Source organism: Pseudorca crassidens, chromosome 15, assembly GCF_039906515.1.
Source record: "Pseudorca crassidens isolate mPseCra1 chromosome 15, mPseCra1.hap1, whole genome shotgun sequence".
Taxonomy (NCBI): domain Eukaryota; kingdom Metazoa; phylum Chordata; class Mammalia; order Artiodactyla; family Delphinidae; genus Pseudorca; species Pseudorca crassidens.
This window is the reverse complement of record NC_090310.1, coordinates 16,266,130-16,288,761: the sequence shown is the minus strand read 5'-3', so window position 1 is coordinate 16,288,761 and position 22,632 is coordinate 16,266,130. Positions and strand designations below refer to the sequence as shown.

The following is a 22,632-nucleotide window of genomic DNA, read 5'->3' as shown; positions in this document are numbered from 1 at the left end:
TATTTATTTGGCTGCGCCGGGTCTTAGCTGTGGCATGTGGGATCTGGTTCCCTGACCAGGAATGGAAACTTGGCGCACTGTATTGGGAGCGTGGAGTCTTAGCCACTGGACCACCAGGGAAGTCCCTGAAATTAGGGTTTGATCGATGGTGGAAGAGATGGCTTTGGGAAATATTGTGATAATAAAATGACAAGGAGTTGGCTAGACGTGGAGAGAAATGGAAAATGAGAAAATAACAGGGTTCAACTCTGAGAGAATGGTGATTGTCCTGAAACAGAGTCTGTAAGAGAAGCAGGTTTGGGAGTAAAACGGATGACTTTCATTGGACAGCCTAAATTTTCTATATCAGCTTGTCTCCCGGTGAATATGTCTATCAAACACTGAAATTTTGGAACTGGAACTTGGATGAAAGGCAATGGCTAAGGAGAGATTTAACATAAAGGAAAAACTTGACATCACAGGAGTATGATATGACTAAGAGAGAGACATCAAGAAAGAAGGCCGGTGAGGACAGCCCAGGCAAGGAGCCCAGTGGGGGCAGGCAGAGCTGACCACCAAGATTTCAGAGAAGGGATCAGCTGAAGAATGCTTATACCAGGGGAGAGATGTTTAGACCCAGCTAATCTCTCATATATGAAGGAGTGTCACAAGAAAATTATAATGAGGTTTTTTTGGGATTTAAAAAAGAGATCAGTATTTAAATCTTCATAAATTATTCATTATGTTCTGACCCCTATTCCTGTACATTTGCTCCTTTCTCGGTTTGTGCTGGTGAGCTGAGTTAGCTGAAAGGGGATTGTTCATTTGTGTTCTTCCAATGTGACTCGTTTGTATTACCCTGAGCAAATCACCAACTGGCCTCTCTTGTGACCTTGACATCACAAAGAGATAAGAGCTGGTTTAAGACTTAGTCTGGGTTGGGACTTCCCTGGTGGTCCAGTGGTTAAGGCTCCATGCTTCTACTGCAGGGGGCGAGGGTTCGATCCCTGGTCGGGAAACTAAGATTCTGCATGCTGTGTGGTGTGGTCAAAAAGAAAAAAAAAAGGACTTAAAAAGACTTAGTCTGGGTAGATGCAGAGGCTGTGGAGGTACTGCACTACCTGACAGAGGAAATGGTTCTAAAGTTCCTTCCAACTCCGTAGTTCAGCGAGCTGCTGCTTATTTTTTTTCTGTTAAATGTTTATAGTATCTACTTCACATGGCTGCTATGAGGATGACAGGAGATGAAGTGCATAAAAGTGCCTAGCACAGGGAATTCCCTGGCCGTTCAGCGGGTAGGACTTGGTGATCTCACTGCCAGGAACCCGGGTTGGATCCATGGTCGGGGAACTAAGATCCTGCAAGCTGTGCAGCAAGCCAAAAAATAAAAACAAAAAGAAAAAAGTGGAGTATTGAAGTCTCCAACTATTAAAAAAATAAGTGTCTGGCACAGAATAGATGTTCAGTCTCTCTTAGTTGAATATGAATTTATGAAATAGACTAAGAAATCCCAATCCAATCTAGAAGGAAGGAAGTACCAACCCCAGCCACTAGAGGGGGCTCTCAGTCACACGCCTTCAAATGAGGCTCAGATACAGCTGAGGTGGCAGGCACCCCTCCGGATACACCAGCCTTTCCCATGCCGGGAAACTCACTCCTACTCAGGAAACCTGGCTCCACGCTCAACTCCATGGTGTTTTCCCTGAGTCACTATATTCTCCCATAGTTGCAAAATGATCTGGCAAAAGTCCCTGAAAGGCTTTTACTGCTTACTGAGTAATATCCAAACTCCTTGCCGGAATCGGAGGCCTTCCTCAACCTGGCCCCAACCTACCTCTCCAGCCTAAACTCCCCTTAACTGCAGCCACACGGGACAAATCATGCTCCTGCCTCTATGGGTGGTTCTTGCTGCTCCTTCTTCTTGATGCCTTTCCTCCATACTGTCCTTCTGAAACCCTACTTCTTTTTCAGAGAGGCAGATGCTACCTCCTCCATTATTCCCTCCTCACTTCTCTAGAGTGATCTTACATCTATATATCACATATATTACATCCATCTATCCTGTATTAAATTGATTTCTGTATGTGCATCTTTTTTTAATTAATTAATTAATTTTATTTATTTATTTATTTTTTGGCTGCGTTGGGTCTTTGTTGCTGCGCATGGGTTTTCTCTAGTTGCCACGGGGCTCCTCTTCGTTGCAGTGCGCGGGGTTCTCATTGCAGTGGCTTCTCTTGTTGCGGAGCACGGGCTCTAGGCGTGCTGGCTTCAGTAGTTGTGGCACACAGGCTCAGTAGTTGCGGCTCGAGGGCCCTAGAGCGCAGGCTCAGTAGTTTTGGCGCATGGGCTTAGTTGCTCCATGGCATGTGGGATCTTCCTGGAGGACCAGGGCTCGAACCCATGTCCCCTGCATTGGCAGGCGGATTCTTTTCTTTTTTTCTTAACATCTTTCTTGGAGTGTAATTGCTTTTGGCAGGAGGATTCTTAACCACTGTGCCACTAGGGAAGTCCTATCATTTCTTTTTAAGATTAGAAATTCGATGAGTAGAGAGGCCAGTGTGTAATCTGTCCAGGATAACATAGCAAGTGGCAAAAATGGGATTCTAATCCAGGCAATCTGACACCAGAGAGCTCTTGCTCTTCACCACTAATTCACACTATACAGTAATCTTTTATCAGCCCTAGTGCCTAGCTCAGAGCTTTGCACACAGTACCATTAAATAGCTTATCAAATGAATAACTAAAAAAAAAAAAAAGGATCTAATTAGCACCTCTTGTTTTTAAAATTATTTATTTTTGGTTGTGTTGGGTCTTCGTTGCTGCGCGCAGGCTTTCTCTCCGTGCGGCGAGCGGGGGCTATTCTTCGTTGCGGTGCGCGGGCGTCTCATTGCGGTGGTTCTCCTGTTGCGGATCATGTGCTCTAGGCGTGCATGCTTCAGTAGCTGTGGCGCACGGACTTCAGTAGCTGTGGTACATGGACTTAGTTGCTCCGCGGCATGTGGGATCTTCCCAGATCAGGGCTCAAACAGTGTCCCCTGCATTGGCACGCAGATTCTTAACCACTGCACCACCAGGGAAGTCCTAATTAGCACCTCTTGAACCTTCACTGACTTGTGGGTTATTGGGAACCAGCAACTTGGTCTCAATCTGAATTAGAGCCTCACCATAGATCTAATTATGAGTAATTTCAGAATCATAATTACAGTTCTATTTTGTCTCTTGATCTTTAATGCATACAAGGACCTACTCCCAGCTTCTAAGGAAGACAAAAACAACATTACTTAAGCCTAGGAGGTGTGTTTCTGTGAAGGTCCCAGCTCACATTTTCACTGTGAAGTGAGGGAGATGGACTGGATGGTCTCTGAGGGCCCTCTCTTCAGTTTTAACAGACTATGATTCCAGGAGACAGAATGAAATGAAAAAGAGCATCTACTTATGTGTCAGAAGATACCATGTTGAGTCTCAGCTCCCCAACTCTCAGGTTTCCCATTCTGTAAGAGTCGATTCATCCATTCAAAAATTTCTGAGGAGGGGCTTCCCCGGTGGCGCAGTGGTTCGTGCCCCGGTCCGGGAAGATCCCACATGCCGCGGAGTGGCTGGGCCCGTGAGCCATGGCCGCTGAGCCTGCGCGTCCAGAGCCTGTACTCTGCAACGGAAGAGGCCACAACAGTGAGAGGCCCGCGTATTGCAAAAAAAAAAAAAAAAAATTTTCTGAGGGTCTGAGCTTGAGTGTAGGGGTGGGGGATACAGCGATGAACAAGACAGACATGGCTCCTGCTCATCCAGCTCAGAAAAGCAGATGACATCTGCACTGTGGGGTTGTCCTGATGAAGAAACTGAAGTGGACCAAGTACTGTGTAAAGTCTAGTACAGAATCAAAAGATGACGATCTTGACAGGATTGCCAAACCCAACTACAACAAAAACGTTAGCTATCTTGCTGTTTTTCAGAAAAACCTAATAGTATATTTTCACCAAACCCGGTCAACGCAGCTCTCTCACCTCTCCCCTGCTCTCCATGTAAGGATAGGCTGGGAGTATCTGTCCTCAGGATACAGGCACAGCCTGGTTGCTGAGGCCAGGTCCCTAGCCCACTCAGATAGGCCTCCTTCTGAAAGCCATTACGCTGGGAGTCTGGAAGCCTGGGTTTTCCAGCTCTCAAGTCACCTTGTCCAGCTCAGGTTTCAGTTTCCTCATCTGTGAAAAGCACGCCACATCTGTGAGGCGTCCATCTCCCACCGCCACTGTGAAATACGCATTGGATCACTTAGCATCGGGCCTGGCTCCGGGAGGCCAAACTCCAGAGGGCTGGTGAGGGTTCCCTTAAGGTTCCATCTCGAGGCCCGGGCCACTCCTCCGGCTGAGTGGGGCTGGCGGGGGCAGCGGGGCCACGTGGCCCGGTCTTGGTCCCCGGTCCAGCACTCATTTGCTGGGTGGCTCTGGGTGAGGTCATCGGGCGGCCCTACTGGTCTGCATTCGGGGGGAGGGTCTGGACAGTCTCAAGATGGTCCTGGGGAGCTTCTAAGGTTGACTGGAGTAGATGGAGCCGACAGGTGCCAAGGACCAGGTTCCTTAAGCTGGGCGCGGGGTGGTGGGTCACGTGACGGGGACGGGCAGGGGCGGGGCCTGGAGCGCCAGGCTCCGCGGGTGACCGGGCGGGCGGGAAGGGGCGGGGCCTCGGGCGGGGCCGCCGGGGGGAGGCAGGCGGGCGGGCGGGAGGGGAGGAGTGGAGATGGCGGCGGCGGCGGCGGCGGCGGCGGCTCAGGGGGGCGGGGGCGGGGAGCCCCGGGGAACTGACGGGGTCGGCCCGGGGGTCCCGGGGGAAGTAGAGATAGTAAAGGGGCAGCCGTTCGACGTGGGCCCGCGCTACACGCAGCTGCAGTACATCGGCGAGGGCGCGTATGGCATGGTCAGGTGAGGGGCGTTCTGGGGGCGGGGGCGTCTTTGGGGAGGGGGCTCCGAGGGAGGGGGCAGGGAGGGTTGCTGAGAGCTCTCTGGGCCTTGGGGACTCTTAGCATCCTGAAGAAGCTGAGGCTTCAGGAGGCTGGGGAGCGTCCCAGGGAGAGGGCCTTTGAGTGCTTTCTGGGGGAGGGGGCGCTGCGTAAAATCTAAGGAGAGGGGGCTTGGGAGCTTTGAACCCACCATTCTGTAATAAAGGGAGGGGCATCTGAGTATGTGTGGGGGAGCTGTGGGGGCCTTGGGGACCCTATAGACACGGGGTGAGGAGAAGAGAATAAGTCTTCTTGGGGAGGTAATATCCTTAGTGAAGAAGGAGTGAAGGACCCTTCACTGGGGAGAGGATGCCTTGGAACCCCCCCTCAGTGAGGCTGGTCAAGGAGCTTGGGAGAAAAGAGCGGAGCTCAGGGCTAGGCAGGGTGGGGTGGGGATTTGGGCCTGGGGCCAGGGACCCAGTGAGCAATGAGGGGTCCAGGAATGCCTTCCTGCAACTTTTAGGAGGGGTCTGTGAGTTCTCCCAGCCCCACTGGGTGCTCTGGGCCTTTGTTCATCTGGGAATAACTCTGCTGCCCAGGAACCTCCCCCTGACACCCACCCCTGCCCTGCCTACCCCTTCTCTCCAGTCCCTCCTATGATTCCCTCCTTCTCACTGTATTTACCTCACTGTACGTCCTCCACACCTCCCAACCCCTGGACCTGCCTTGGGTTGAGGGAGCCCATCCTAGGAAGGGGAGGATGAGGGGTCAGGGCAACTAGAATGGAAAGGGTTGAGGAGAGGGGAAGTCAGTGATCGGTCAGTCTCTTCCTCTGTTTGTGAAGTCACTGAAGGGCTGCCTGGCTGGTCCCCAGCTTTCTCCCTGGAGATCCCAGGCCTTCACAGCAGGAAGGAACCAGCATTGTTTATGACTGGCCAGAGCCTCTCCTGCTCCCTCCCCTCCCTGCCAAGACCTGGGTGGGGCCACCGGGCCTGGACTCCCCCTTTCGTAAGGCCATGCCAACAACATCTCTGGCCCTCTCAGCTCAGCTTACGACCACGTGCGCAAGACTCGAGTGGCCATCAAGAAAATCAGCCCCTTTGAGCATCAGACCTACTGCCAGCGTACGTTGCGAGAGATCCAGATCTTGCTGCGCTTCCGCCACGAGAACGTCATCGGCATCCGAGACATTCTGCGGGCACCCACCCTGGAAGCCATGAGGGATGTGTATCCTTCACCTTGGCCAGATGGCTGGCCAGGCACAGCCTCAGAGCTGGGCTGGGTGACTGTTGGCTTGTTTTCTGTTTCCTTCTTCCCTACCACCCTCCAAAACAAACCCAGTAAAAGAAACTTTCCAGCAGTAAAGAGGCCACAGAGTGTAAGAGGACGACGGGGAGGCCTCAGATGAGTCCTGGCCTGCTGCAACCAGGCAGTATGGCCCTGGGCAAGTCTGTTCTCTGAGTTCTGCCTCAGTAGGGGGCTGGGCAAGATGGTCTCTATGGGAGCTTTGTCTTCTGACATCTGCAGTTCTCTGATGAGATCCAGCCTCTGCCCACAGTCAGTTTTTTTGTTTAACAGACGGTGATTCTTTCTCCTCTGGGTCCTCAGACTGGAAGGAAGGCAGGAAGGAAGAAAACTGCCCTTTTTGGAGGGGCTACTATGAGTCTGGTGCAGTGCAAGCCGAGTGCTTTGACATTTCTTATTCTAACTCCCAACTGCCCTATAAGATGGGTCTCATCAGCTCCATTTCAAAGATGAAGCAACTGAGACTCAGAAAGCCTCAATAAAATCAAGTGCTTCTGTTGCTACCTCCTCCTCTCCCCCAGATGAGAACCTGTCCTCTCTCTGGGACTTCCCACTCAGAGCCCCACCCCAATCCCCTGTGGACTTGCACCTTGCCCCGGGAGGGACAGCCTTGCCTTTGCTGCCCTCCCCCCATATTGCTTTCCTAGTTTGTTGTCCACTTCCTGCCTGGCTCAGTGAGCAGCTTATAACGCCCATCACCTCTCCCCTGCCCCACCCACCCCAGCCAGTTCCAGTCCTCCACCCAAGAGTGAGGATTAGTATCGCACCGTTTGCAGCTTCCACCACAAACCGAGGGCAGGAAATCTCCACACTCACCCCCAGCTTGCCGTGTGACCTTAACCAGGTCACTGCATCGTGTCGGGCCTCCTCATCTTTAAAACAGCAGGGTTGGTCCAGGTGTTCTCAGAAGGCCCTTTGGAGGCTGATTCTGAAAGACAGCCCTAATTTAGTCTTCTAGAAACAAAGCACATGACATTTATTTGTTTATTTATGTGTAGTCTTTTTATCTTAGAATATAAAAGGACATTTACTCCTCTGTCTTTGGATGTATGGCCAAGCACCCTGAGTGGGAGCGTGCAATGGGGAGTTTCTCCTCATCGTCTTGCACAAACCATTCCCATAACGCAGGCATTTATTTTTAAGCAAACATTTATTGCATGCCAGATGGTGTTCATACATTATCTCATTTAACCTTCTCAAGAGCCACGCGGCTCAGGCTTTTATAACAGCAGTACTAGTTCATGTTCGCTGAGCACTTACAACATGCCAGGCACTGGGCTGGCTGCTCTGCATGGGTCATCTCTCTGCTAATCTTCACAACCACTTTCTAGAGAACAATTTTTTCCCCTTACTTTACAGATGAGGAAGTAGAGGTGCAGACAGGTTGAGGCCACAAAGCCAATGAGCAGGGCAGTGGGGATTCAGACACTGGCAGGTGAACTCCAGAGTTACTGCTCTTAAATGGGACATTCTCCTGCTTCCCACAGTTGAGTAGCCCTATTCTCCCAGTAGGGAAACTGAGGCCACAGAACTGAAGTGCTTTGGTCAGGGTCCCTGGCTGAGATCCGGCAGAGGCCTTGAGCCCGACTGCTAAGTATGGGCCTTGCCCAGCTCATGATATGAGTTGGCAGATCTGTTGAGTCCCAGGGGCATCAGCTGGAGGGATATGAAGCCTGTTGACCAAAGGCTCTTCTTCTTAACCAAGTGCCTCTCGCTGCCCCCATCTGGGGGGTCTCTGGCACCAACCTCAGCTACATTGTGCAAGACCTGATGGAGACAGACCTGTACAAGTTGCTTAAAAGCCAGCAGCTGAGCAACGACCACATCTGCTACTTCCTCTACCAAATCCTGCGGGGCCTCAAGTATATCCATTCCGCCAACGTGCTCCACCGGGATTTAAAGCCCTCCAACCTGCTCATCAACACCACCTGCGACCTGAAGGTCAGAGCGTTGAGGGCCGGTCTCCTCCCACCCCTGGGGTCTCAGGCTTGCAGGGCACGGGAGGAGAGTATCGCAAGCAAAGGGAACAGCATGGGCAGAGACGCGGTGATATGATTACTTGGGCCCAGGAGGCCTTGAGCACTGAGCTCAGTAGCCTGGCTTGCCTTCCAGATCTGTGATTTTGGTCTTGCCCGGATTGCCGATCCTGAGCACGACCACACTGGCTTTCTGACGGAATACGTGGCTACACGCTGGTACCGGGCCCCAGAGATCATGCTTAACTCCAAGGTAGGGGGGCCACCCACCCCTGAAGGGAAGGGGCTGTGTCCCACAAAGCCCTGGAGCCTCCTCTAAGCCAGGCAGTGATCCCCGTGATGCAGGAAGTCTCCCCCCAGGCCTTGTCACATTATGCTGGTCCTTGGGCTCTGGAAAGACACTGTGGATTAGCTCCTCTGGGCCTCTGCCCTCTGCCTCCCTGGCTGGTGTTGAACCTAGGTCGGGGGTTGTGGGCAGGCGCAAACATCAGGGTTGGCTCAACAACAGGTTGAGGCTGGCCCAGGAGCCCACCACTTTCTCCTCCTCCCCAGGGCTACACCAAGTCCATCGACATCTGGTCTGTGGGCTGCATTCTGGCTGAGATGCTCTCCAACCGGCCCATCTTCCCGGGCAAGCACTACCTGGACCAGCTCAACCACATTCTGGGTGAGGGGGGACTGGCCAGCTGAGTGGGAGGGAGATTTCACTTATTGGAGGGGAGATTTCTTTAGGATCAGGGTCAGTGAGTCTGTGGGAGTCAGGTCAGGGGCACGACCATGTGTGGGGCCCCTACAGCATTTCACAGTAGTTCACTGAGGTATAGATACCGTCCCCATTTGGTAGATGGGAACAGTAAGGCTACGTACACCCCATGCTTAGGAAGTGCTAGGGCCTGGATTTGAACCTAGGGCTGCCCGAATCCAGACCCCTTGCTCTTCACCACCATAGTACTGGCTGGTGGCCTGGAGCAGGTTGGTGGAGGCTCTTGTTCCTGGCGCCTTCTGTTCCCAGAAGGGAGAGATTGCTCACCAAGTCACCTGCTTTACCTACAGGTATCCTGGGCTCCCCCTCCCAGGAGGACCTGAATTGTATCATCAACATGAAGGCCCGAAACTACCTACAGTCTCTACCCTCCAAGACCAAGGTGGCCTGGGCCAAGCTTTTTCCCAAGTCGGACCCCAAAGGTGAGAGAGACTTGGGGGCTGGTGTGTGATAAAAACCGGGTGTAGAAGAAGGTACATGGGCCCAGTAGCTACCTGGGCCTCTGGACACAGAGAAGGAAAGCAATGCTTCTGGGAGCTCCTCTGACCTTCCCTTTGACCCCTGACACCTGCGCTTCCCTAGCTCTTGACCTGCTGGACCGGATGTTGACCTTTAACCCTAACAAACGGATCACAGTGGAAGAAGCACTGGCTCACCCCTACCTGGAGCAGTACTACGACCCAACAGATGAGGTGGGCCAGCCACCAGCAGCAGGGCTGGCAGGTAGGTGGATGGGTGGGCATCCCTCAGCCCCTGTCCTGAGCCTCCCCACTTCTTTGCCACCCAGCCAGTGGCCGAGGAACCTTTCACCTTCGACATGGAGCTGGATGATCTACCCAAGGAGCGGCTGAAGGAGCTCATCTTCCAGGAGACAGCCCGTTTCCAGCCTGGGGTGCTGGAGGCCCCCTAACCTGGACAGATGCCTCTGCTCCCTGGGGCCTGGTGAGTGCTCCCCACCACCCACGCACAGATTCCCCCTGAGACCAGGGTGCCCAGCGTGCCTCCACGCAGTCACAAGCTTGCTCACGTCCCTGAGCCACGTGTACGGTGGCAACAGAAGGGCCAGAGCCTGCCTCAGCCGCAGACCCGTGGTCGCCCAGCCCCACATGTCTCCCACCTGTCAACACCCTGCACACTCCAGCCCCAGGTCACTGAGGGCCCCCTCTCACCCATCTGAGGAACAGAGCCAGGCTTTGGCTCCCCCAGGATGGGCAGAGAGGCAGGTGGGGCAGTAATTGCTTTGGGAGGAGCCGGCAGCATCCGGCCTGACCCACATGCCAGGCTTTTTCACACCTGGTGTCCAGGTCAGCAGTTCCCATACCTTTGGGGGACCCGGCTGGGGCTACCGCCACCCACACTGCTCTCTGTTCCTCCTCTAGTTTCCTCTCTGTCTCTGGCCAGCTGTGGCCTGATAGCAGCAAGGCAGACACACCTGGGTTCAAAGCCCGCCTCTGATACTCCATAAGGGCTGTGTGATATTGTGCAAGACACCTCACCTTTCTGCAGCTCAGTTTCCTGGACACAGTCCTGATAATGAGAGCGAACACCTCCCGAGCACCCAGCATTGTTGTAAGAGATTTGCATGGATTAACTCACTTAGTCCTTATAGCAGTACCTTGAAATGGGTACTAATGTCATCCGCATTCACAGATAAGGAAACCCAGCCGCATCACACTCACCGTAAGGCAGGAGTAGAGGCCAGGCTGTGAGGACGAAATGAGGGAAGTGGAGGTCGGGGCTCTGGCAGGTCCGCTCACGTGTGCTAATGGTTCCTTTCCTGCCTGCCTTTTTGTTTAGGCCCTGCCTCCTGCCTGCCCCTCCCCTGCCGGACTGTTAGAAAATGGACTCTGTGCCCAGCCCAGACCCCAACAGCCCAGGTCGAGGCAGAAGGCAGGCCTGGCCACCTCCCTTTGCTTTGCTCAGGCATCCTGCTTCAGGCAGGCCAACGCGCCCTCCCCCCTCACCTGAGGACCCGAGGGGCTCAGGTGGCCCCAAAGCAAATTCCCCTCTGCTGTTCTGCCACCGTCTGCCCGGCTCTCCCAGTCTCTGGTAGTTCTGGAATTCAAGGGCTCTGGCTGCCCCGGGACCTACTGAGGGGCAGTGGGGGAGGGACATGGAGGACACTTGAGTGGGGACTCAGGGCCAGCCCTGCCCCACTCAGCCCATTAAAACTCCACCCCATTTTCCCTGAAGGAACATTCCTAAGGCTCAAGGACTAGTGTCCCTGAGGAGCAGACCTAAACCCTCCCCCACAAAGCTGCCACATCTAACGTCCCCGCTGCTTCTGTGTGTGGGTGAACAGAAGTGGAGGCGGGGGCACGTGGAGAGCCCAGTGCCCCTGCCCACCCCGTGCCTGTATCTAATATATAAATATAGAGGTGTGTCTATGGATGGCCCTGGCTCTGTCTGTGTTCGCCGATGCCCTGACCATAATCCTTGCTGCTTTGAGGACTGAGTCTCCAGCCCCGCTGCTTCCCACCTGTGGCTTTACCTGGAGCGGCGGCCTTTGGCTCCCCCGCTGGCCAGGGTTGAGGCTGGGAGTGTAAGGAGTTCCAGACTTCTAGACGGAGTGGGGTCAGTCTCCCCCTTAGTCACTATTCTGTCCCCACCCTAATGGCTTCCTGTCTTATCTGGCTGGGGGTGATTCTGGAGTGACTCAGGGACACACTATACACCCCCGGCTTCTCTGGAAATGGCAAGGGGTGGCATGTTACATACCCTGGGCGCACATACCAGTGGGAAGGGGGAGTGTTGTAGCAGAGCTGGTGGGGGGCGGGGGGGACTTGATTCCCCAGTGTGGCCACGGAGAGAGGCATTCTGGGGTGTGTGAAGGGCCTGGGGGTACGCGGGCCAGAGCTGCCTGGCCTCTACTCCTGCCTCTACCCCAACCCCAGCTGAGCCCTGCAGTCTGGCCTCAGGCCAGAAGCAGGCTCAGCAGGTCCCAAGGGGTGTGGTGGCAGCCAGTGGCGGAGCCAGCCTACATCAGCCAGGCAGTCAGCGAGGCAACACAGCCCGTCGGGAATGGCTCAGCTTGCGGCAGCCAGGGCCTGAAGCAGCGGCGCGACCATGAGCTCTCTGCTCTACTACACCCTGCCCGCCCTGAGCAGCTATGTCATGCTCTCCATCTTCTTCCTGCGCCGACCTCGCCTGCTGCATACGCCGTGGGTTTCAGCCTTCTGTCCCCGCCTGGGGGCCCACCGGGGAGGTGAGCTGGGCTGGGGTAGACGGGGTGGGAGCTTCTGAGGATGGAGTGAGGATAGCAAGGCAGGTGCCAGGGTGGACAGCAGAGAGGGGTAGGTCCAAAGGGCAGGATGTTAAAGGAGGGCAGAGTTCGAGGTGGGCGGAGAGCCGGGTGGCAGGGCAGGATGTGGAACAGGGAAGAAGAGGCTGCTCAACCCGGCCTGCCTGGGGCTGATGAGGCAGGGGGCGGGGCCGGGCCGCAGGAACCCACCCTGGATGCCCCACACAGGATCTGGAGAGCGCCTGGAGAACACCATGGAGGCCATGGAAAAGTGAGTCCACCTGCCTGGCCAAGCTTCCGGGTAAGGTTGTGCCAGCTATGCGAGGCGTGACGCTAAGGGGCGCCGTTCACTTCCTGCTCTGGGTGACTGGAGCCCCCTGGAGTCGTGCAGGGCACAGCCTGCACATCCGGCCAGAACTGCCTCACGTTCCCCTAAACATCCCCACCGCCCTGCTGTATGGCGCATCCCCCATCCCTCGGCCACTCACTGACCTTCGCTCCCATAGCGCCGTGGCCCAGAGAGCCGACCTCCTGGAGCTCGACTGCCAGCTGACTCGGGATGGCGTGGTGGTGGTGTCACACGACAAGAGCCTGTCCCGCCAGTCAGGCGTGAATAGGGATGTGGGCAGCCTGGACTTTGAGGTGGGCCTTGCCCCAGCACCCCAACCGTGCCCAGAGAACCACCGTGCCTCCACGTGTGACTCCTGGTGACATGCTCCCTGCTCTCCCTATAGGAGCTGCCCCTCTACAAGGAAGAGCTGGAGGTTTACTTCTCGCCGGGTGAGCGTGTGGGCTGTCAGCGCCGGGCTGAGCCAGCTGGAGTGGGGTCACGGCCTCAACCTCCTGCCCTCTTTTCCCCTTTGGGACCCACGCCCTCCCCCCGGGCTTGCAGCCCCCCACCCCAGCAATCCTTCTCTGATCCTTCTTCCCACAACCCCTCAGGCCACTTTGCACACGGGTCAGACAGGCACATGGTGCGTCTGGAGGACGTGTTCCGGAGCTTTCCGCGGATGCCCATAAGCGTGGAGGTCAAAGAGCAAAATGAAGAGCTCATTCGCAAGGTGGTGCTGTGGGCAGGGGTGGGCGAGGGCCCAGGGCTGGATGGAGGCCTGACTCCCCATCACCTCCTCCCCCTCCCAGATAGCGGGCCTGGTGAGGCACTATGAACGCGATGAAATCACCATCTGGGCCTCGGAGAAGAGCTCAGTCATGAAGAAGTGCAAGGCCGCTGTGAGTCCCTTACCCCTCCCTGCGCCCACTGCCCCTCCCAAACGGGCTTAGGCCAGAGGGGTCTGGGGGTTCTGCAGGAGCCCTGAGCAGGGTTTCCAGGGGTGGGATTTGGAGAGCGGGGGAGGTGGGGAAGGTGTGTGAGCAAAGGCATGCCAGAGGGACAGAAGCGGGCTCTGGGCTTGGAACGCTGGGCCAAGATGTGGCTTTGATCCTGCAGGTAGTAGGGTTTCCTGAATGTTGAAAACTGTGCAGCCCAAGCCTCCTCTCCGCTCCCACAGGAGCAGACTGATCCCCTTTCTCACTTCCCCTTGGCTTCCAGAACCCTGAGATGCCCACCGCCTTCACAATAAGCCGAGGATTCTGGGTGCTGCTGCTCTATTACCTGGGGCTGCTGCCCTTCATCTCGATCCCTGAGAGGTTCCTCATCTCTTTCCTGCCCACCATCATCAACAGGTACCTACAGGGTCCCCGTCTCCCTTCCTCATTCTCCCCCAGACTTCTGTCCTCAAAAACAGCCCCCTCCACCTTACACCGGAAACTAAAACAACATTGTTAATCAATTATGCTGCAACATAAAATTAAAAGTTTAAAAAAAAAAACACCCCCCACTTCAAACCCCCTTGTGCAGGGTCCCGTGTGGAGCAGGAGATCCAGTGTCCCCAGCTCCCTGGCTACCCTCAAGGATAATCTCCCATCCGGGGTCCTTTGAAGACAGTGGTCTCACCAAGCATTCATGAATACTAAGGGGGACACGAACCCCCTGAAATCCTATGCAAATGTGCGTTGATGTGGGTGGAGTTTTAGGACAAGGGTTCATTTGTTCATCTAGTCATCCAACAAAGAGTTATTGAATGCCTACTCTGTTTCAGGTGCACTTACACTAGTAAATAAGACCAATGTGGGTGGGGAGAGGCCCTTCACGAGCTTACAGTCTGGGTGGGAAGACAAATATTTATTAATTACAGCATCACTCTCATTCTCAAACAGAAAGGCAAGCGTTTTCCTGCTTGGGGACAAGGATTAACAAAGTAACAGCTGGGCAAAGTATCAGGAATTTGGATACTTCACCAGCTCTCAGGCCGGGACCCTCCCTTTGCCTTCTGAGACCTCCTCTGTGGCGGCCCCAGTGCTTTCTGCTCCCCTCTGTCGTCCTGAGGGAAGCTCCCAGCCAACCCCCAGCATCCCTTGCCACAAAGAGATCGTTATACTACAAACTTGGTGTACCTAACTTTTTTTACGGGTTTTGCAAGGTGTTTTCACATCCTTTAGTTTATTTGAGCCTTACCTTGCAGCACCCTCAGGAGATAACAGGAATCATGACCCCCATGGAGAATCTGAGGCTCAGAGAGGTTCTGTAATTTGCCCAAGGTCACACAGCAGAGCCTGCCCTGGGACACTGTGAAAGCCTCTAAGGTCACCCCGGGACTTCCCTGGAGGTCCAGTGGTTAGGACTCCACTCTTCCACTGCAGGGGGCACAGGTTCAGTCCCTGGTCAGGGAACTAAGATGCCGCATGCCTCACAGCGCAGCCAAACAAAACACGACAATAACAACAAAAAATTCATCATTAAAAAAACATAAATAAAGTCACTCTGGAGTGGAACAATTAGGGACAAGTAGCCGACCGAATAAAATGCTGTCTGGTCTCAGGAAGTTGGTCAGGCCTAACCAGGAGGACCTCCAGCTGCGTATACAGTTTGGGAATCAAGCTGGGTCCTGGCCCTGGCCCCACCATGGATTTGCTGTGTGACCTCGGGCAAGTCACTTTAGTTCTCCAAGACTCAGTTTCTTCTTCTGTAAAACGGTGAGGGGAGGGGCACACCCTCAAAGCATGGAGTCAAGGATACCGGAGTAGGAAGTCACTGAGCAATGGGTGACTTGTTCCTCTGGGCAGCCGCAAAGGTTCTTCTAGAGGGAGTAGGGTTATACGGGTTGGGGGGCGGTCACTACAACCCCCACCCCGCCTGTGACAGAGAGAGACCCAAGGGGCTGACCACGACACCACCTCTCCACAGGACCTACTTCCCATTTTCCTGCTCTGGGCTGAATCAGCTGGCGGCTGTGGTTTCCAAATGGTGAGATGGGCGAGAAGGCTAGGTGGAGGGATCCCACAGAGACCCGCCCTTCTCCTTAGTCCCCTCTCATCACAGCCTTTGCTACCCCGCCCCCCACCAGGCTCATCATGAGGAAAAGTCTGATCCAACACCTGGAGCAGCGAGGGGTGCAGGTGAGCAAGTGGGTTGTTCACAGTGTGGGCCCAGCACGACATTCCAGTCACAGCCCTTTTATTAACTGGCTGGGTCACTTGGACAGATCACCTTCTGAGTCTCAGTTTCTTCATCTGTAAAATGGGGATAATGATATACTTAATTCTTCTGGATATGTAGCCGATACTTAGTAAGGGCTTGATAAAGGCTAGCCGTTACGATAATGATGATATATTGAACTGTCCTGATCCCTGATGAGAGGGGCTGGGAAGAGACCAGAAAAGGGGAAGACCAGCCCAGGCCACCCCCACCCCACTCCAACCTACCGAGCATCAGCTCTGACCAGGTCATTTAATTAGCAAACCTTTGTTGGGAACTGACTGTGTTGAGAACACAGTTCCAGGCACTGTGGTCCTGGGGAAGGAGCAGGGAGCTTACCAGCAGGGGCAGAGGATGGGGAAAAGCAGGCATCGCAGGGGCAGCCAGTGGACAGAAAGGAAGAAGAGTGCTGTGGTCTGTGGGGTCAGAGAAGGCCTTCTAGAAGCAGTGAGGAGCCGGCTGGCAGGGAGGGGAAAGGGAGAGCATCTCAGCAGGAGGCTCAGCATGTGGGAAGGTCATGAGAAGCAAGAGGCCAGCAGAGGAACTGAGAGGGGTCCCACCAGGCTGCAGTTTGGAGGAAGTGGCACCAGGGGAGCTGGAGAAGGCAGGAGAGGCTGCGGCAGGCAGCCTGTGAACCTCAGTAAGGAACCTGGACTTCAGCCCAAAGGAGAGGGAAGCTTTTGAGGGCCTTAAGCAGGCGAGAGACCTGATTCAATTAAGCCTTGTCGAGTGAGGGTCACTCTGGCCACCACGTGGAGAAGGGATTGTGGGGGCCAGTGTGGAAGCAGAGTCTCACTAGGCGCCTGATGCTGCCACTGACAGGACTGAGGCTTAGGTGGCAGCAGCAGGGATGGATGGAAGGGTTAAGTCACAGACAGGCCGGACTCGGCCACTGATTGGATGTTGGGGTGAGCAAGGCATGGGGATGACATAGCTCTTTCAGGTCAGGCCTCCTGCTCCACGGTCTTCCTCGTAACACTGGGAGGATAGACCATCACTCTCATTTGTGAAATTAAGAAACTGAGATGTCCAGCCAGTGACTTAGCCCAGGGTACAAATACCAGCTCAGCCTACTTCAGTGCCCACAGGAGAGGACTCAGAAGGCAGGGAAGATGTAGAGCAGCAGGATATGGGCAGGCTGGGAGGCAGGCTGGGAGGCAGGCTGGCAAACATTCCACTACCAGCTGTCCCAGGGGGAAAGAAACCCCTTGATTTGAACATGAGGTAATTTCCCTGCTGTATATACTCCCACCTTGGCTAATTTCAGGCTATCAACATGAATTCACAGAACAGAGTTGGGAAGAGATGTGTGGTGTGGTAGCACACCATTATATACTATTTCCGTCTTATACATTCGATAGATGTAGATAACCTCCAGAACATGGGTAACAGTAAAATGTGGTAAAATAATTAGGAAGTGATGAGTTTTGAGTATTTATTACCTTTGTTTTTAATATAATTTATTGAATTGTATGTTTATGTAATGTAATACTTAATAATGGCTGTATTTAATAACCAGTTTTCAAAATTCCTGAAAATGTGACAGTCAGCTCCAGCATAGCACTGCTGGGAGGTCTCCACAGAGGAGGAGAGCTCCCAGCATCTGGATACAAGGGGAAGCACTAGGTAAGGTTGTTGGGAAACTACAAGCCCCTCCCTCCCCACTAGGTGGTATTTTGGTGCCTTAATGAAGAGTCAGATTTTGAAGTGGCCTTCCGCCTGGGGGCCACCGGCGTCATAACTGATTACCCGACAGCCCTGAGGCGCTACCTGGACAACCATGGACCACCTGCCCCGGCCTCCTAACCCAGAGGTGCTCGCCCTCTCCTCTATTTCTCTTCCCCAATAAATGTATTCTTTTCAGTCACGTCTTTGTGCTTGGGGAGTCGGGGAAGGTGTGAGGGGTTATAAGACTACAAAGATGGCAGCTTGTGGCAGAAGAGGCCAGCTGAGGGCTAGAGTCTGAGGCCCTAACCACCCTGACCCACTGGTTCTACCACATTCCAGACCCAGAGTAATGCCACACCCTGTGCCAACCTGGCCTCCACTCTCCTCAGGAATGTCCCTTGCAAGGCCCCCTGCCCCTTCAGAGCCACAGACAATGGTTCCATTCTCCTGAGGACATTAAGAGCCCCAAGCACACAGCAAGAGACTTGCCCTCCCCTGTAAGCCACATCACCTGGCTTCATAGGATGGGCATGGCTGGCCCATCTGCTACCTCAGCCATTCCAACCTTCCATTACCAGGTGTCCCACTCCAGAAGCTTCTCGAATTCCTCAACCCTCGTTAGCCCTCCTACCTTATTCATTTAATGAATCACATATTTCACAAAGAAGTTATTAACTATAGGCCAGGCTGGGTACTGGGGCCAGTGCAGGGAACAAGACAAGCCTAGCATGGCAGGCACGTGTTTAAATGGACATTGTCATTTTCAACCCAGTTCAGAGGTGAGAGGGAAAGACACCTAACCCAGCCTGGATGGGCAGGACATCAGGAGACTGCCAGGAGGAGGTGATGCACAACAGTAGGAATCGGCTTGTTCTGAGGCTCTGGCTCCCAGGGTTCTAACACGGATGGATACCTTTAGCTCTTCCCATCCAAGAACCTGGCCCTGATGCTGTGGCAAGAACCATGGAATCGGGCCAAAGTGAGAATCTCAGCTTTACCTCTTATCAGCTGGATAAGCTTTGGAGAGCTGCTAGACCTCTGTGGACCTCAGTTTCCCGGTAAAATGGGAACAATAGCAGAAGCTGCCTCCTAGGATTGCTGTGGGGATTAAGGGAGTGGGGCACGGGCGGTGGGTAAACGCAGATAATTATGACTATTATTTCCCGGGGTCGTGCTTCCAGACACCATCTCCTTCCTAACCCTACGTCAGGTCAGGTACCTCAGATTCTCGTCCCTTCGAGGACCGCGGGAGGAAAAGGGGGCTACCAGGCCCCGGCCGTGGGGCCGGCCGCCTGGGTTTCGGGCCGCAGCCGCATTTCCGGGCCGGCCTGAGCCAGGAGCAGGGGGGGAAGGGCAGGCCAGGCCTGCGCTGGCCGCTGTGTGACGCGCCCCCTCATTTGCATACTGCACGCCGATTGGCCACAGCGGCCGCCGGGACCAGAGGCTGTCCCCCTCCCCCTCCCGCCGCAGCGGCGGCAGCAGCTGGTCTCGGTGTAAACAAGTCGCGGAGGCTGCGAACGCGGGCCGGGGTGGGGGGGACGGCGCCCACCAGGAGCGCCCCCCACTCGCAGGCCAGGCCACCCCGGCGGACTGGACCCCCGCGCGCCCAGGCGAGGTGAGGCCCGCAAAGTCAGGGTTGCGCGTCGCCCCGCGCCCCCGCGGCGAGCACTGCCCCCTTCCCCCCCTCCCCCGGCGCCCGCCCCTCGTCCCCGCGCCCCAGGTGAGCCCCAGGGTCTCAGGTAAGGCTCCGCGATGCAGGTAAGATCCCCTCGGCATAAACAAGGCCTCAGCGCCCCCAGGTAAGAGCCCGTCCCCTCCCAGGTGACCCTCCACCTTCACTGAGGCCTCCTGCCTTCTCCAGGAGGGTGAGGCATCCTCTCCCCAGGTGAACTCCCTGTGCCTCAAGTGAAGTCGTCCCCACCTCCGGCAGTTCAGCTGAGGTCTTAAGGACCATACAATTCCTAACCCCCTCCATGTTCCCCCTAAACGGAGAACTGACAGCTCATCCACTCTAGAGCCCCTTCCTCCAGCTTCAGTTGCCAGGTCAGCGGGGGTGAGGCTGAAAGTAGGTGGGTGACTCATCTTGGGCTCCTCCTAGCCTCAGTTTCCCCATTGATGCAACTTGAGCACTCCTCAGTGAGTCAAAACTCAGATAGCTCTGGCCCCTGGAGAGGCTGCTGGCTCTGGAGAGAGGAGAAAGCAGCCAAGTGTGACAGAGAGAGTCCCCGTGGTCCAGGGCATGCCTGCATGTGTGTGGCCCGGGTCCTGACAGCCCACTCCCTCCGCTGCAGGCACTGGGCTCCCTCTGCTCCCCGTGGGCCGCTCCCCGCGTGGGGCCACTGCCCCTGGCCCCCGCCATGGTGCGGATTTCAAAGCCCAAGACGTTTCAGGCCTACTTGGATGATTGTCACCGGAGGTATAGCTGTGCCCACTGCCGTGCTCACCTGGCCAACCACGACGACCTCATCTCCAAGGTAACCAGGTCACAGCTGGGGCTGGACTGGGAGGCTAGAGGGGCTGCCTGGCAGCTCCCCATCAAGATCCCTGACATCCTCTCCTTTGTCCCTCCCACCCTTTAGTCCTTCCAGGGTAGTCAGGGGCGTGCCTACCTCTTCAACTCTGTGTGAGTATTCAATCTCCCTTTCTTTCCCTGACCTCTGTTGTGACTTGTGACCCCTGGCATCATACTGAGACTCTCAGAGTCCCCTGGTTTGGGCAGGAAGCTTTGATCGCCTTTCTTTTGGATGCTAAGGACAGACACAGTAGGATACAAGCTAGAGGCGGGCTTTGTGATGGTGGGGACCCTCCCTGGGACTGCCCCCGTGTCCCCACAGGGTGAACGTGGGCTGCGGGCCAGCCGAGGAGCGGGTGCTGCTGACAGGCCTCCATGCTGTTGCTGACATCCACTGCGAAAACTGCAAGACCACTTTGGGCTGGAAATATGTGAGTCAGTGACCTCAGACCCCAGGGTAGCCTTTGACCTGACCTCATATCACTTTCTCCTCACAGCAGTCATCTGGTAGTGTTTCAGGGTGTATGGGCCCAGTTCACCCAAGTCAAACTGTCTTTTCATCCCCAGACCATGTTCTCTTCTCTCACATCCTGCAAGTGCTTTTAGAATTTTTCTCTTAACTCGTCCTTCTCCTCACAGGCACAAACATTCTCATTTTAGAGATGAGGATATATAATGAGAATTACCATTTATTGAATGCTTATGTGCCAGGCACTGTTATGTACTTGGCATATCTTATCTCATTCACTCATTACAGCAATCCTGTAGGTAGTCTCTTATTATCTCCACTTTACAGAAGAAGAAAGGAAGGCCCAGAGATGTTAGGTAACTTCCCCAAGGTCACACAGCTGGTAAGTAACAGAATAGGGACCAGAATCCTCATTTTGTCTTTTTTTTTTTTAACTCCAAACCGTTGACCCCCAGCTTCTGTTGCCATTCAGAGGATCAGAGAAGTTGCCCAAGACCCCACAGCAACATGGAGCTTGGGTCCATGAGCCTCCTTTTCCACTGCCCTCATTGCCACTGCTGTTGTTCAGGGTCTGATTTCACCACCCTGAGCATCATTTCCTTATCTGGCAGTGCAGGATAAAGCCACCACCTGGCACCCAAAATTGTTACGGGGATCAGATTAGATGTAGCAAAAGAAGATGCTCTTGGGAAACTGCAAGTGACAGGAATCCTCAGGCATCTCTTGGAGCTGTGGTGCCTCTGTGAGGTGGATGCCCCAGGCAGAGACAGAACCGTGACCTGAGTTCACCCCTGGCCCTGCCACAGATTTGCTTTGTGTCCCTGGACAGGTGGTTTGGCCTCTCTGGACCTCAGTAAAATAAAGAAGTAGCCTGATCCAGAGATCAAAAACTCAAGTGCTTGCAGGGCCAAGCAGATGCTGTGGATCTGCAAAAGGGGCAACATAGATCTGGAGAGGGGGTCAGTCTGGCAAACTGGAATGAGCATGGCCTGCCCCGTATTTTACTGTTTGAAAGTTATTTTTATTAAACTCTCTGTTGGCCAAACAAAACACATGTATAGGCCAAAAATGGCCCTCAGGCTACCAGTTTGTAATCCCTAGATCTTTTATTTATCTATTATTATTTTTAAAATTGATTAATTTTTGGCTGCATTGGGTCTTCGTTGCTGTGCACGGGCTTTTCTCTAGTTGCGGCGAGGGCGGGCTAATCTTTGTTGCAGTGCGTGGGCTTCTCATTGCGGTGGCTTCACTTGTTGCGGAGCAAGGGCTCTAGGCTCGCGGGCTCCAGAGCGCAGGCTCAGTAGTTGTGGCACACGGGCTTAGTTGCTCCGTGGCATGTGGGATCTTCCTGGACCAGAGCTCGAACTCGTGTCCCCTGCATTGGCGGGCGGATTCTTAACCACTGTGCCACCAGGGAAGTCCATCCCTGGATCTTTTAGAACCTTCCATATCCTCTCTATTGGAGCCAACATTAGTACTTAAAAAGTACCTAGGATTCAGAGAGTTCTGTCTGTCCCCTATTAGTGAGAAACCTGGCCCTGCCATTTACCAGCTTTGTGTCTGTGGGCAGGTGGCTTGGTTTCTCTGGTTGACAGTTTCTTCATATGTAAAATGAGGCCAATCATATCCACTCCCCAGCCCGTATTCCTTTTGGTAAGGCCCTAGCTCCAGGGATGACAGCCTCTCCCCTCCTTTCAGGAACAGGCCTTCGAGAGCAGCCAGAAGTACAAAGAGGGGAAGTACATCATTGAACTCAACCACATGATCAAAGACAATGGCTGGGACTGACCCCTGCTCCTGATGCATGTGGCTCCAGCCCTGTCTGGCCGCCAGGGGGCGCCACTGGCTTCCCTTCACCCGAACGGAGCTCTGGACCATCAGGGCCTCTGCAGAGGAAGGATCCAGCTCCTGTACATATATTTTATTGCATGCACTGTGACCTTGGGGGGAGATCAGAAGGTGGACAAGGTGGACGACACCCCCGCACCTCCCTGCGATCTGGCTGGCTTGGATCTCATTTTTAACCCCTTCCTGCCCCGCCTTCCCTATAGATATGGCCTGTGTGCTTCTCTCTTGGCCCCAGTGCACCATCTGCCCTGTGAAATTCTCCTCCCACCGGGCACCTCTTACCCCACACGTGTCTGCTCCCCTTGTTCTGTAGCGTTTGTACATAATAAAACCATGGAGTGGAGACAGCCCCAGGCTCACGTGGAATCCGGGAAGGGGGGGACTTAAATGCAGATGCCTGCTTCTA

The 22,632-nt window shown here is 54.5% G+C and overlaps 3 protein-coding genes and 1 long non-coding RNA gene across 8 annotated transcripts; 3 read left to right on the top strand and 1 right to left on the bottom strand.

Annotated features, from left to right (window-relative positions):
* Window positions 1-2,131: 2,131 nt before the first annotated feature.
* Window positions 2,132-10,773, bottom strand: LOC137206966 (uncharacterized). Its single transcript, XR_010934879.1, has 3 exons — window positions 10,633-10,773; window positions 7,031-7,142; window positions 2,132-3,625 (listed from the first exon to the last, which is right to left on the bottom strand). It is a non-coding gene; the product is annotated as an uncharacterized lncRNA (long non-coding RNA).
* On the top strand, window positions 4,693-11,344 carry MAPK3 (mitogen-activated protein kinase 3). Of its 2 annotated transcripts, none has more exons than XM_067706209.1 (9): window positions 4,693-4,892; window positions 5,954-6,136; window positions 7,966-8,155; window positions 8,327-8,443; window positions 8,743-8,857; window positions 9,244-9,375; window positions 9,536-9,645; window positions 9,741-9,895; window positions 10,751-11,344. In XM_067706209.1, the coding sequence occupies exons 1-8, from the start codon at window positions 4,711-4,713 to the stop codon at window positions 9,861-9,863; spliced, it is 1,152 nt and encodes a 383-aa protein (XP_067562310.1). In that variant the 5' UTR covers window positions 4,693-4,710; the 3' UTR covers window positions 9,864-9,895; window positions 10,751-11,344. The 2 variants fall into 2 exon arrangements, with proteins under 2 accessions (XP_067562310.1, XP_067562311.1); XM_067706210.1 differs by lacking the exon at window positions 10,751-11,344 and adding an exon at window positions 10,333-10,689.
* A 210-nt stretch (window positions 11,345-11,554) lies between these two features.
* GDPD3 (glycerophosphodiester phosphodiesterase domain containing 3) lies at window positions 11,555-17,592 on the top strand. Of its 4 annotated transcripts, XM_067706216.1 has the most exons (10): window positions 11,555-12,158; window positions 12,423-12,465; window positions 12,701-12,836; window positions 12,929-12,974; window positions 13,137-13,255; window positions 13,335-13,424; window positions 13,744-13,877; window positions 15,439-15,498; window positions 15,599-15,650; window positions 17,398-17,592. In XM_067706216.1, the coding sequence occupies exons 1-10, from the start codon at window positions 12,020-12,022 to the stop codon at window positions 17,533-17,535; spliced, it is 957 nt and encodes a 318-aa protein (XP_067562317.1). In that variant the 5' UTR covers window positions 11,555-12,019; the 3' UTR covers window positions 17,536-17,592. The 4 variants fall into 4 exon arrangements, with proteins under 4 accessions (XP_067562317.1, XP_067562314.1, XP_067562315.1 ...); XM_067706213.1 differs by having other exon boundaries at window positions 12,929-13,255; XM_067706214.1 differs by lacking the exon at window positions 11,555-12,158 and having other exon boundaries at window positions 12,175-12,465; window positions 12,929-13,255.
* A 1,259-nt stretch (window positions 17,593-18,851) lies between these two features.
* Window positions 18,852-22,574, top strand: YPEL3 (yippee like 3). The gene is made up of 5 exons (XM_067706221.1): window positions 18,852-19,012; window positions 19,689-19,871; window positions 19,977-20,020; window positions 20,232-20,340; window positions 22,077-22,574. The coding sequence occupies exons 2-5, from the start codon at window positions 19,755-19,757 to the stop codon at window positions 22,164-22,166; spliced, it is 360 nt and encodes a 119-aa protein (XP_067562322.1). The 5' UTR covers window positions 18,852-19,012; window positions 19,689-19,754; the 3' UTR covers window positions 22,167-22,574.
* Window positions 22,575-22,632: the final 58 nt, after the last annotated feature.